The sequence below is a fragment of the Adiantum capillus-veneris genome, chromosome 20 (assembly GCF_014529385.1).
Source record: "Adiantum capillus-veneris isolate H3 chromosome 20, ASM1452938v2, whole genome shotgun sequence".
NCBI lineage: Eukaryota > Viridiplantae > Streptophyta > Polypodiopsida > Polypodiales > Pteridaceae > Adiantum > Adiantum capillus-veneris.
The window spans coordinates 3,263,788-3,278,298 of record NC_140950.1 but is presented as its reverse complement, the minus strand read 5'-3'; the positions used below and the strand labels follow the sequence as shown (position 1 = coordinate 3,278,298).

General features: G+C 45.1%; 1 protein-coding gene across 1 annotated transcript; it reads right to left on the bottom strand.

Moving 5' to 3' along the window:
* Window positions 1–634: 634 nt before the first annotated feature.
* On the bottom strand, window positions 635–4,008 carry SIEL (ARM repeat superfamily protein). Its single transcript, XM_086491828.1, has 3 exons — window positions 3,518–4,008; window positions 3,366–3,453; window positions 635–3,291 (listed from the first exon to the last, which is right to left on the bottom strand). Exons 1-3 carry the CDS (start codon window positions 3,785–3,787, stop codon window positions 785–787), a joined length of 2,865 nt encoding a protein of 954 aa, XP_086347954.1. The 5' UTR covers window positions 3,788–4,008; the 3' UTR covers window positions 635–784.
* Window positions 4,009–14,511: the final 10,503 nt, after the last annotated feature.

Here is a 14,511-nt window from a genome sequence, read left to right as displayed (position 1 = left end):
CAAGAGAGCAATGGCTTAGCACCCCTTTCAGTATTTCTTTATTATATTAATGCTTCAGCAAAGTACAACTCCAGAAGGGATCCTCTACTCTCAGACTCTACGTCCAAATGCCGTGAAGAGTGAGGCCCCAATGGGTTTATTATTCTTACAAGGAATGCCCCAAAAGCAATTTAACTCAAAAGCAACTGGTTCCCAAAATCTGCCAACAGCCATTAGCGCAATTTGCGAAAATCTGTACAGTCAACCACGTTATCAACCAACATAGATTTCGGGATTCCATAGTCTACTATGTCAGTGTCTGTACTGACATGTTGCCGCGTCAATGTCCATACTATCCTACTGCCGCGTCAACGTCCGTACTACCACATCAACACCTCTATCCACAGGTGGTCATGCCACATCAACAACTGTCTGCGGATGGTCATGCTACATCATCATTTTGTGACATAACCAGGCAAAAAGTATAGTCATCTCTATGGCCTTGCCTTCGACGAACCAAAAAACTATGGTATTGCTAGGTTTAAAAGCAGTAGCAGGTCAGGCAAGATGCTTAAACTAGCACGCAAGGCAACATGCCTCTCTCTCTCTCTCTCTCTCTCTCTCTCTCTCTCTCCTTTGTTACATAGTTACCCGGAACGGAGAACGGCAACAGCCATGAAATGTCATTCCTTGTAACAAATGCTCGCGTCTGAAACACAGAATAGAGATTCAAAATGGACAGTTGGAATGGGCACGGGCAATGGAGTCAGGAAAATGGCCATTCCCTGTAACTATGATTTGTTGACTAGCCAAGAGCACCTGAAGCAGGCATTAAGTATATAAGTTTATCAAGGGTAAGAGGAAGGAGGTACTCTCTCGGGCCTCTACCAACTTCATGGGGATCCCCAAGGCATTCCAAATACACTGCAGCTACTAAAGTACACTTGGAATACACTGATAGACCAGGAATCTGAACACTAGTGACAAGAGGATCGATGCTCCTGCATTTACTAGCATCCAAAAATACAAACTTTGTCCATAAAGATTCCAAACGTATGCGCATCCAAATACTACTCATGTCCAAATTCCTGGTGAGAATGCTAACTGTGATACTGAAGGGCATATTAGGCAAAAACTCAATCGGATGTTCTAAATCGTTTTGCGGAATGCTTAAAACCACTCTCATTTCCCTAAGATCGTTGATCGTAAGAAGTCGTGGCCAGAATGATAAGCCTAGTTCACGCAGAGTTTCTTGCACATCGACCAAGCTGGCAACTGTCTTAAGAAGGTTCTTCTGAATGTTTTCTATGAAAGAGCTACAGAATGAGCCCTGCTTCATAGTGCTCTGGATGGTTTCAACATCAGATAAGAGTCTCCTCCTGTAATCATTCCTACTTGCCATAGAAATCATTCTCCAGAGAGCTGGGATTATGCTCAACTCAATCAAGTCTAGTTTTTGCTCATCTGTATGCCCAAAATACGTGTGTTGCATGCACTTCACAACAAATTCCAATCTGCAAGCTAGCTCCAACAAGCTTGGTGTAGAAGAAGCTGTAGCCAAAATTCCCTTGTGTTGAAAGTGGACCCAACCTTGACATACAAGATTTATGCATTCAACATAGTGTAAAACATAGGTTGTTAAAGCTACTTGATCGTTATCACCGAGCATATTGAGAAGCCTTTTCATGTCCCTCCTGCAGCCTCTCAAGACTTGCCTTGACCTACTAACCATGCCTGAAACAAGCATCTCCTTGACATTCCAACATGTTCTAGCAGCACGTGCAAGATAATCCTTGGTTTTTTCTTTGTGATCGGAGCTTACGGCTAATCCCGCATCTGGATGGAGGTATCTTTTTATCATCTTTACTTGAGAGGCTGTTGAACATGTTGTCAACACTGCATCTGATTGGCTTTTGCTTTTATACAATAGCTGTGCATGCGATAAAATTTGAGATGGAACCAAGGACAGAATTTTGGTATTGGTCTCTGATGCTCCCAAAAACAGAAAAAGAATGCATCCGTATTCTGGTGCATCAACACCTGCATCACCTGACATACATGCTTTTAACTCTATTAGCAGATCCTTTGTTAACAGCTGGACAAATGTGCTGTGAGTTCTTCCAAGCTCGTAGAGATCATGCCAAATGTCGTTCTCCTGCTGTGGATTTCTTTGCATAAGTTTCATCAAGATTTTAATTGTACACTTTAAGGAATCTATACTTGAATGTTGTATTAGTGCAAGTAGAGTCCTCCCTGCGTTTCTCACTGCTCCATCTACATCCTCAAGGATTCCCTGAACCACATCAAGATCGCTATCATTTACTTGAAGACCATAACAATGAGCCACATGTATCAGCTTTTGTACAGCCCTTAATCGAACTTGATTTGAATCATCATTAAGCAAATTTATCATGACCTCTTTGATTGCTATACAAACCCTTGCTGATACACAAGAAAAATGAGCAAGAACATCCACCATAAGTAACCGAACCTCAAAAAACTCGTCTTCTACACCATGCACAAACGCACCCAAATTCAATCTGTCAAGAATGTTTAGACCCTCTTTACATTTTGATAAGTCAACCTCAGATTCTGGAATTGTGATGAGTGAAGAAGGTTGCAGCTCTTTCTCTTCATTTGATGATAATACTTCCAAAGGCTTCTTACTAAGAGCTTGCAAAAGCAGATCTTCCCTAACAATTTTCATTGTTAAGAAAGCTTTGCATGCTTCAAGTCGGACAGAAAGGTCCATATCTGTCATCATCTTGCACACCTCTAAAAAGGCAATGTTGGTGTGCTCCTCCGGGCCCTGCTTAACCCATAAGCTGATAACTTCAAGGGCGAGTAAACGAATGACTTCATTTAAATCTTTGAGAAGAACAACAGCAGCTTTATGGCTTGCCTCAGTCAATAGATGGCCCTTGCTGCATAGAAGTATAATGGAATGCAAAGAGGCCTTCCTCACAACAACACTAGAATCATGGGTGTATTCTACGAATAGGCCTATGTTGTCTTTCTTGTCAACTAGGTATTTGCCATCCGCATCTGTAATCAATGAAAGTGCAAGCACTCGCAATGCCTGGGCTCTGATAAAGGGATTGTTGCTGGCTAGAAGCTCTGGCAAATGCTCAAGCAGAAGACTATGTTGAACACCCTGAGCTTCTTTAGCAATCTGATACAAGGAGCGCAATATTTGAAGCTTCAATGTTGGGCTCTCAGTTTCCGCTAAACTATACGACAGGAGCCTCTTTACACATGATTGCACAGCTGTATTCCTGTCCAGAGGAATCGAACTACGCTCTGTCCTCACACCTGCGGAGCTTGAATTGCATTCTCGGTCAGTCTTCTCACGTGCCCCAAACTTGCAGTCAGAGAGAACCAAGTACTCCAGGAGTCGCACAATTTGCTGTGCCACATGCACACTGTCCTCTCTACATAGCTGGCCATGAAGAGCTTCGAAGAGGCGTTCTTTACCTGCAGCATCAGAGACGAGTAGATCGACATGGGCATAAAGGCAAGCCAGGGTATGCAAACGAACCTGAGGATTCTGGTCACCCAGAAGGGATGGACTCTCATTAACTTCTTCATTTTCTGTGAGGCCCCCTATTTTGTTGCTCTGCAGATCGCCCACTTGAGTTACCGCATCAGAAGACGCTGGCTCCTCTTCTCTTCGTGCGCACAACTTGGGCTCGTCAGGGCTACAGGAAGAGGCTTGTGCTATCGATTGCGCATAAGAAGACCTTACATCCGCACATTTCCTCCGCTTCGCAGACTCTGACGGAAGAAGTTCGTCACGATCTTGCTTCATGAGCAGAAAATTCTCGCTTCTCTAGGATTCAACCTATAATGAAGGACGCCGCTAACAGTTGTGGTGCATAGCTGTGCTGCACTGCAGAAGCCGTGGGATACAACAAGAGGGTAGAAGACACAACGTGCGAGATAGAACACCGCGTCTTTGTAGAGAGGAGTCTCAATGGCACCAACTTGTTCCCTTCTCAAGGCAGGTTCGTTGAAGTAGTAAAATAGAGTGCCTCTCCTTTACAGCCTTACAGGGAGGGCGTAGTAAAATAGAGTGCACCCAAATTGTCAGATTTTGTTACCTTCATCATGTTTGGAAGGCTAGGAATTTTCGAGGCAAAACTAGAGTGCTTCGTTAGTCGCATTTGTATTGGATTGAAGTGAGTCCAAGAGTAAGAGAAAGCAAAAACCTATAAGAGAAGTTTGAGAGAGAGAGAGAGAGAGAGAGAGAGAGAGAGCTTGTGCTTTGTTTTCCACAGATCTTGTTACCTCAAGTTGAGATGGTCTTGTGTTCACAATGCCATGATCTACATGCTCCAACTTTCATATATCCGGGAAGCCTATCAAGAACTTCTCAACATTGTGCTCTTTGAATATGCGTCTATACTATTGTGAAGCTCAATGACCAGTTCTTCTAGCTCATGTTCTGTTTGGGGGGGGGGGGGGGGGGGGGGGGGGGGGGGAGAGAGAGAGAGAGAGAGTGTGACCAAGAGGCACAGCGAGAGAACCTGCGAACTGCTTGTGGAGAAGATCAAATTGCTGTTGAGAGCAACACGGAATGCTTTTTTTATTTTATTCACTTGGTAGCTTTTGACAGCATAGTTTTTTTTAGATAAGAGGAGCCACGTGGTTAACGAGAGGCCAGGGATAGGAATGCTTTTTTTATTTTATTCACTTGGTAGCTTTTGACAGCGTAGTTCTTTTTAGAGCTTTTCATCGCTGGGTTTTAAAAAAATAAGAGGAGCCACCTAGGTTAAAGAGAGGCCAAGGATAGGAATGCTTTTTTTATTTTATTCACTTGGTAGCTTTTGACAGCGTAGTTTTTTTTAGAGCTTTTCATCGCTGGGTTTTTTAAAAATAAGAGGAGCCACGTGGGTTAACGAGAGGCCAGGGATAGGAATGGTTTTTTTATTTTATTCACTTGGTAGCTTTTGACAACGTAGTTTTTTTTAGATAAGAGGAGCCACGTGGTTAACGAGAGGCCAAGGATAGGAATGCTTTTTTTATTTTATTCACTTGGTAGCTTTTGACAGCATAGTTTTTTTTAAAGCTTTTCATTGCTGGGTTTTTTATAAAAAAAAGGAGCCACTTGGGTTAACGAGAGGCCAGGGATAGGAATTCTTTTTTTATTTTATTCACTTGGTAGCTTTTGAAAGCGTAGTTTTTTTTAGAGCTTTTCATCGCTGGGTTTTTTTTAAATAAGAGGAGCCACGTGGGTTAACGAGAGGCCAGGGATAGGAAAATGCCTCCTACGCTAACGAAGTAACTAGTTGTGGATCAATTTGACGACATTGTGCATCTGAGCACCAAGCTCATTCATGTTATTGGTAACAAGAGAGGGTCAACTGAGCACCGAGCTCATTCATGTTATTGGTAACAAGAGAGGGTCAACGGTTAATGCTAAAGAGGCACCATGGACTCAGTTTCCTTGACCACTCGATAGGTTCTTCATAGCACCCCTATTTTTGGTTCTTGGTATGTATGTATGGAATCGTTGCCCCCTCAAGGCACATGCAGTGCTTGAGGGTTATCGTATTCTTTTTTAGGGTAATATAATTTCTCTCCACTAACGATTGTGAGTATGGCAAAAAAAGCAAACAAAGTGTCTCTCGATGAAAGGGGAGTACATTAAGTTGCACATCTAATTTAGAGAGCACACACATGCTATATCATTAAAAATGGGACGTATGTAAAACTTTCCTTTGCATCTTCTTCACCATCGTCCCCATCGCATGGTCTTTGCCACTGAGGGCCTTCACAATGGTAATCAAGGCTTTGCATGTCGTAGGGGTTGTGGATGGTGGCGAAGCCAAACAAAGGTGAGCACATTGGCAACACCAACCATTGCAGCGGTAGACGCACTCACGGCAGCTGGCAACCACTAGGGTGTATACCTTCTGCATAAGGGTTTTCACTCGAGGGCTTGGACTATGGATGGAGCATTTTGCAAGTAAGGTGGCCAGAGCTAGCACAGCGCAGATGTGATGTAGGGGGTGGATTGAGCTGGTGTTAGTGGTTGTGGGTAATAAGAGCCATGGTTACAAGCACTCTGATACGGCAGGCTAGTGCGTATGTGAAAATGGGGGGTGTTTTGTGACGAGTATGTGAGGTTGCACCACAACACTATGTAGGGTTGTAGTAGTGCCAGTAGTAGTGGGCAACACAAAAGAGGTACAAGGGCTCATGGCAAGGATGGGCGGTGGTGATACAGGTGGAAAGAGTGGCACGAGGACTGGGCATTGCTTGTAGCTATAGGAAGTGGAGCTAAGGGAAAGAGGGTAGAGATGGCAGTGAGCAAAGCGCATAGGCGATGGATGAGATGGTTAGTAGGGTAAGCAGGTGAAGATAGGGTTGCACTCAAAGCAGAGGTGGGCCAAGCTAAGACAATGCCATTAGGGCAATGGTGAGCAACAAGGGAGAATCTTTTGTTTGTTATCGCTAAGATGATCAAATGCTACTCATATCGTTGGAGGAATAAGAGGGAAAAGTTTAATTGACCTAGGAACGTTAATACTTTAGTAAGAAGTTATGAAAGGAGATTTTTGAAGAAAGTAATGTTTGCATGTCCTTCGTCCATGTTGAGGAAACCATAAATACTCCTATCTCGATGCATCCCACTAAATCTCTCTCTCATAATTACTTCTTTCTCCCTTTGTTTCGCTTCTCCTCTCTCTCTCTCTCTCTCTCTCTCTCTCTCTCTCTCTCTCAAAGTCTACTTGGAAAGAGTTTGAGAATGTCTAAAAATGTTTTCTTACAAACTTTTTCGAAGTTAAGACACAAACACCATATATGCTCCTGCTTCTTGAGTCGAAATCTCTTCGAATTGGGGTTATGGTCATGGAAAGGGTTGTGGAGTACATGATAAAGATGCGTCAAAACCCCTCACATCGACTTCCTACAATTGCATAGGAAGCAAGCAAAAAAGTTCCAAGATGCATAAAAGCAAGATATTGAGCACGGGATGGATGCAAGACATAAAAAAGTGATTTGGGAGATGGGATGCATTACACTTGCTACATGATGCCTCAATTGACTGGCAAGTGAATGAAACTTTTCTACAACGCCAATGTATTACGGCTTGGGAGGAATCTGGTGGGTCACGCTTCATACATTACACCACCCATATTACCCCCAACTAAAAAACCATGTTCTTCGCCGAAAGGGGAAACTGTAGTCACACTTATATGCTTGAGCCTATCCGCTTGTCATCGATACGCACTATCGTAGCCATTCAGCTTAGCTCTCACTCCCTTCGATGTGAGACAGGGCGGTTGGGGCAATGGAGAAGAGTCAAATCAATTGTGCACATTACTGCAAGTTCGAGAGTCTGAGTACCACACAATACTAGAGTGCTCAGCTTTTGGTCACATCCGAACTTGCTTCCCTCACATTTTTAGCCATGACTTAGACCTACACACTTTCCTCTCCCATCCACAATGTGGGCTCTCCATTGCGACTCTCATCACCACAATTTTGGAGCATTGAGACTCACTCATCAGTCACACACGTACTACATCACATGTAACTTTGGTCCCATAGGTCATATTTGACCTTCGAGGATGATAATAAAATCTCTCTCTCTCTCTCTCTCTCTCTCTCTCTCTCTCTCTCTCTCTCTATGGAAAGAGAGGGAGGGGGGAGACAGAAAATAATAGAGGCAATTAAGTCTATGCAAGATTTTGTGCTTTTGCAATTGGATTTCGCAAAATCCTTGCCAAAGTACAGTGGGACTTTATATCCAAACACTTAGCTAAGATGGCCTTTGGCCCTAGGATTAGCACATGTGTTTTTAAGCTAGGGCAGGGAAGTACTTCTATAAATCTTATGAATGGAAAGCTTTCCAGACATGCTGGCATTGCAAGATCAATTCAACAAGCATGCCCATTGAGCCTCGACGTATTTGTTATCACTACCCATCCATTGTTCGCATATTTGGACAAATTGGCTTTTGAGAATCATCTACAAGGGTTGTAAGTGTGCTTTACAAAAGTGCCAGGCTAGTATTTTTCTGCTAATATCTTCTTGTCTTTGAAGTTGTCTATGTGAGGAGAATAATATAAACACTCATAATGCGAGTGTAGTTGTCCCTTCTAGAATGGGAAAAAAGTATGTGTCATGAACCAACACCATAAAATAGCTTCTCTATACTCACTTGCTTCCCTAGAGGAGCACCTTGAATCATCCCACTGGCTCCCTAAAGTATGAACCAGAGTGCAATCCACACACACACACACACATGTATGTATGTATGTGTGTAGAGAGAGAGAGAGAGAGAGAGAGAGAGAGAGAGAGAGAGAGAGAGAAATATTTTAACCCCCACTTCCCCACTAATCATATCCCTAATCAGGAATCTAGTAAAGAGATAGGGGGAGGAATATGGGGTGGGAGGGGGACCGCCAGAGGGAGGGGGGGGGGGGGGGGGGGGGAGAGAGAGAGAGAGAGAGAGAGGAATATATGGTGGGAGGGGGTAGGGTGCATTAGAAATTGGGAGACCATGGAGATACAAAGATAGATTTTATTATCATCCTACAAGGTTAAATATGACCTGTGGGACCAAAGATACATGTGATGTACTATGTGTGGGGCTGATAAGTGATTTTCAATGCTTCAAGATTGCGGTATTGGAAGGGAGTTGGTGTATGTAAAGGAAGTTAGACACGGACAAAGTGAACTCTATGCAAATTGAAGAGTACATAGTAGAAGCAAAACTTACAACACGCATTTTATTATATTTGTTATATAGGCTTTCTAGAACAATCTAAATCTAAGGCATCGATCAAGGGAATTTGGCCATGATTGTTAAAGGGCAGTCCCTTGATCCATCCACACTAGGGTATACAATGCTAGCAGCTTAGGGTATCATGACCATGTTGAGTTCATACAAAAACAAGATACCCATAAAAATGAGTCATCAACCAAGTAGAAAGCTCAAACAAGATGCTCAACAATGGCTTACTTGTCCTAGTCTTCAATTCCCAAAAAAAGTGCTAGTTATTTAGCCTTCACCAAAAAAACTTGAGAAAAAACCTCGGGTTTAAAAAGGCCACTCTTCATCCACTTCACAAAAGTTTGCAGCTTCTTGTGAAGTGATCTCCTTCCAATAGCTTCAACCAAGCAAGCCTTCTTACTTTTTTTTTCAAAGCGATACTCCTCTAAATGTCCCTCCTTGCTACAGTAGGTACACTTGAGATTCTTCTTGGTTTTTGAGGAGAAGATGATCGTCCTTTAGCATAAAGGGCTCCTTTTTTTGGGACAAGGGTACGACCAATGGGGGGCACAGACCCTAGACAAGCCTAGCTAGACATGCAATTTCAAGGATTCCTAAAAGTGGGTTGCATGCCTATAAAAGGATACGATTGGAGGAGGTGAGCATGCCCTAGCTCCCTCTAGTCTTTACGATTGGAGGAGGTGAGCATGCCCTAGCTCCCTCTAGTCTTTCACTGGTATCAAAAAGTCTCTCTCTCTCTCTCTCTCTCTCTCTCTCTCTCTCTCTCTCTCTCTCGTTCATCATCTACTCCTTGGCGTCCATGAGAGCTCTTTGGTGGATTCAACTTGGGCGCCCAAAGGGTGCCCTAGGGTTGCCCTTAGGAGCCCTTCTCACCCGCTCATACAAAGTGAGGCCATGCATCTATAAGGCAACAGAACATGCAAAGTTAAAGGCCATCATCAGCTATAAGCCATGCCCTTCAAGGGAGTTGATTCATATGTAGCAGAGTTCTTTTTTACAAAGGTTTCCAATGATTGGTGAGTACAATAAAATTGAAAGTAATATTTATTTTAATTTTGCAAAAAAAAAAAAGCGAAAGCATAAGAAGGCTTCGATGCCACTCCTCACATTTGACGAGCTTGTTCAGAAAAGTGGCTTGTCATGACAAATTTCTTGGCCTTTGGGATGGCCAAGGGCCGTTTCCTCATGGTTTCGACAAGGGGAATGGCATGTGGCAAGGCCAATTGAATCCCACAGCCTGCTTTTTTCCATCATCAACACGCAATCCAATTGAAGTGGGCAAAACACTTGAGCTTGAATTTGGGCAAATGCTACGAGCCAACACAAAGGCGGAAGGGCGGGAAAAACCTAGCAAAAAATGATCAAGCACGAGAGCCTAGCTCAAGCAAGGGAGCCATGATGGGACCCAAAAATGATGTCGATAAAACTCGAATCTCGTGAGAAGATTTCTTTTAAGTGCCCTCCATAGAGTAGTTTTAGGATTAAGACTTCAACTCCGGTGTAATCGGAGATGGATTTGAGTAGTTTCCAGAGATTGGTAAGCAACTACTTTTGGATTTATAACTTTTGATTTGTCAACCTTTTGCAGCATACGGCAAAATGTTGCACAATTATTTTATCGTGCATGCAAGGTATGCGAGGGTGGGGAAACTCTTCCTAGGTATAAGGGGTATGAGCCTCCCGAAAACGGCCATGGGAGGGGACCCCCCACCTAAACACGCTAGCCTCACTCCACGCATTCGTGCACCATGGGGACTCCACGCAAGGTTCCCCAGGGCACGCTATGACCCTCCGTGAGTGCGGCGGAGCCTGAGGCTACGTGGGGCTAGGGAACCGGAACGCAAGACCCGCGAAACGCAACACGGCCGTCGATCCATGGAACGCAACCACGCCCGAGCCGGTTTCGTCCGAGCCGGGCCCCCTTGAAGGCAACTCGACCCGAGCCGGGCCCTCCTGAGCCGGTGCCGTCCGAGCCAGGACCCCTTGAAGACAACACCTCGACCCGAGCCGGTCCCGTCCGAACCAGGCCCCTTGAAGACAAGCACCTCGCCCGAGCCGGTCCCGTCCGAGCCGGGCCCCTTGAAGACAAAAGCACCTTGACCCGAGCCAGGCCCTTTGAGCGCAAACGCGTCCACCACGCACCTTCCGCATCGACGGCCCAACTCCCGGGTCGTCACACTTGGTATCAGAGCACCTCTCCATGACGCGCCCAGCTCCTGGGGCGTCACACTTGGTATCAGAGCTCCAGGAAGAGAGCTCCAGGCCCCGTTCCAGAGCTCCAAGAAGTCAGAGCCGTTCCCGTGACGCGTCCAAACCCCGGGCCGTCACCCGTGACCCGAGCCGGTCCCGATCCGAGTCGGGCACCCCTCCAACATGACGCGCCCAACCCCCGGGCCGTCACACCCCAAACAAAAAGGAAAGATGCGAGCCAGACAGGGCTATTTATATCAAAAATCAAAAGAGAAAAACGCGACAGACCAACTCAACTGAGTTCGTCGCGCCCCGGCCACTTTTGTGGCCCATGCTGAGCTGAAGACCCACTCAAGTCTACAAGAGACCAAAGGGCATCGAGCTAGCCCTCCAAATTCCGTCCACACAGGGACCAACTTCGCAAGGGCTGCATTGCGACGGACCTCCCTTCACATTCGGCTTTCAAGAAGTCTCCGCGCGGGCCAACGCAGCAGGTGGCTCCGCGCACTCCGGGTTACCTTTTCGGGGAATGCTCAAGTATGGGGAATTCTACTTGGGTATTCAACGCATACATTTTTCAACCTTCTTCCAAAAATCCAAAAATACCCACACCTCATTTCAAAAATGACAAAAACAAAGCATGTTTTCTACTTGCATTCGGGTACATTTTTCACGCACCTTGCACTTATATGCACCCCTTAGTCCCTTGGCCTCATGCATAGCCAAGCTCTCTTTTCCCTTCGTTCGACGAGGACGTCGAACTTTCTTCAACCGGGGGTGTATATAAGGGGTATGAGCCTCCCGAAAACGGCCATGGGAGGGGACCCCCCACCTAGACACGCTAGCCTCACTCCACGCACTCGTGCACCGTGGGGACTCCACGCAAGGTTCTCCAGGGCACGCTATGACCCTCCGTGAGTGCGGCGGAGCCTGAGGCTACGTGGGGCTAGGGAACCGGAACGCAAGACCCGCGAAACGCAACACGGCCGTCGACCCATGGAACGCAACCACGCCCGAGCCGGTCCCGTCCGAGCAGGGCCCTCCTGAGCCGGTGCCGTCCGAGCCAGGACCCTTTGAAGACAACACCTCGACCCGAGCCGGTCCCGTTCGAGCCAAGCCCACCTGAGCCGGTCCCGTCCGAACCAAGCCCCTTGAAGACAAGCACCTCGCCCGAGCCGGTCCCGTCCGAGCCGGGGCCCTTGAAGACAAAAGCACCTTGACCCGAGCCGGTCCCGTCCGAGCCGGGTCCTTTGAGCGCAAACGCGTCCACCACGCACCTTCCACATCGACGGCCCAACTCCCGGGTCGTCACACTAGGCTTTGTCATTTTTATTTACCTCTGCTAGGATGCCTTTGTACAAGTCTACTCAAGCGCAAGGTTTGTATATTAAGTGGTCCTTAGATATCATTGGGTTTACAAAGAAATCAAGGAAAGTTTGCTTATAGTATGGCCATCATGGCTTAGCCGTTGTGGTTTTTATCATGCATATCGTCTAATGATGACTCAAAAAGGTCCGAACACAGAAGCTCAACAACGTTTTCTTTATTGTGATGTCATTATCTAAATCAAGGCTTCAAGTTTATGGATAGAGAATGGTAGCTTCCAAAGTTTGAGATATGACATCAACATATGGCTTTGGGGCACTTAGCAAGTGTATAAGAACTATTCTCTAATGGGTGCCGAAAGAACAAATCCAACAGGCTTCCAAGGTACATAGAACAAGCTCTAAGTATCAAAATCCACGGGTATGAGCCGGATTCAAAGTAAAGTCCTTAAGAAGCCATGGCTACGAGCCGGATACAAAGCTCAAAATATCAAGCCAAAGAGGGCTTTAGTAGGGACTTTAAGCCTCAACACCATGCAAAAAGTAAGGCTTATCAAATTAGAGTTGGTACTTGTTATTGCATTGCAAGGACTGCAAAATCCATACAAAATCATTCTCAAGCAAGCATTTGCTTCTAGATCTTGAGACAATTGTTACAAGACGAGCGAAAGGTTGAGAAATTTCAAGTTTTTACCATTTTTTATGCTTTTTTCATCTTTAATTTGGAAAGAATCATAACTTGCAAAGTAAAGTTCCTTGAAGGCCATAATAGGAAGCAAGGACTCTACCCCATGCCAATGCCCTACTCGTTGAGTTAGGATTTATTACAAGGTAATAAGGGTTGGGGAGAATTGCACTTGAATGTATCAACTCTAGTTCTAGATAGTGCAAGGCACTTATGAGTATCGGTTAAAACCATTGAGGTGGTCATTGTAACCAAGGGAGTATTAATCTATTTTTCTATGAGTTGCATGCAAGGCATGCCAATAAGGTGGAATTAATTCTACCCAATCATTTTTTCTGCTTTTGCTACGATGCAGGATACTTTGTCATGGACATCATTGTCCACAAGGTGGATTCGACTTAAGGTGGTATCCACATGCGGTCAACTTGAATTATTAATCGGTTCCCTATGTGAGCTCCACAGCATGCTCTAGCATAAACACCATTCCTGGAAATTTTGACTTTATTCTCATCACACTCCCATTTGAACTGAGAGTACTTACATGAATTCACACCTATCATCACACATGTTGAACGTGATCCTTACATGAGTCCCACCACATCTATATCTATCCTATATATAATGGAGCTTAAAATTTTCAAGGAAGGAGAGAGCCTCCATGTCATAAAATCTAATATTTAACTAACCCAAATGATTTTCTCGTATTGAACTGATCATTTAATGTGGGGAATAAACGGGAACAAGAGTTATAATATAGACATGTGCTTTTAGGTCTATCTCAAACGGAACCAAAGGGAGAGAAGGCAACGGGTCCAAAAGGGAGACGGTCTATCAAAGAGCAATGACCAGATAATGGATCTTAAAAGACCTTTAGGGTTAGCTTCATTAAAAGAGCTCCAAAGGTTAGTGTTAAAAGTCCTTAGACCTAGGACCTTAGGGTATTTTAGACCTTAGACAAGCTAAGCTTGTGCTTGAGGCGCTTGTCATGCTTGAGCTGACTAAGGTGCTTGAGGTGCTTGTCATGCTTGAGCTGATTGCGGTGCTTGAGGTTCTTGTCATGCTTCATGACTAAGGTGCTTGAAGTGCTTGTCATGCTTGAGTTGACTAAGGTGCTTGAGGTGACTGTCATGCTTTATGACTAAGGTGCTTAAGGTGCTCAATGACTAAGGTGCTTGATGGGTTGGAGGTGTTCCAAAAAGTCAACAACATCCCTATACAAGGGGGGGCGAGCCCTACAAGCAGGGGCATTAGAGAGAACACACACACACACACTCGCTCAAGGCAGGCCAAGTCTAAAGAGGCAACAAGGAAACATGTCAAGCTCCTCCCCATGTTACGCTCATAAGGTGCCCAAAGCCTATTGGTTGGCCTCTAAAGGGGTCCAATGAGAATTTAGTTTGTTTAATTAAATGTTTAAGCATTATTCAAGCCCTCTCTCTCAAAGGGAACAGGAGGACACTTGTCCAAAGGCTACCTCTATTGCTTGAAATGACCTAGGGTTGTGATTGTCTAGGCTTGACATGAGCCAATGAGCTTCAAGCATGAGCTACAAGGAGGGGTCGACCCAAGCAAGGAGGGGGTGTGCT

What these genes read in the sequence shown, in the direction of transcription:
- SIEL (XM_086491828.1), bottom strand. Translation starts at nt 3,787, where the DNA reads ATGAAGCAAGATCGTGACGAACTTCTTCCGTCAGAGTCTGCGAAGCGG. An exon ending in TGGGTGACCAGAATCCTCAG is followed by an intron (nt 3,454 to 3,517) that starts GTTCGTTTGCAT and finishes CTGATGCTGCAG; the next exon opens with GTAAAGAACGCCTCTTCGAA. An exon ending in CAAATTGTGCGACTCCTGGA is followed by an intron (nt 3,292 to 3,365) that starts GTACTTGGTTCT and finishes CAAGCTCCGCAG; the next exon opens with GTGTGAGGACAGAGCGTAGT.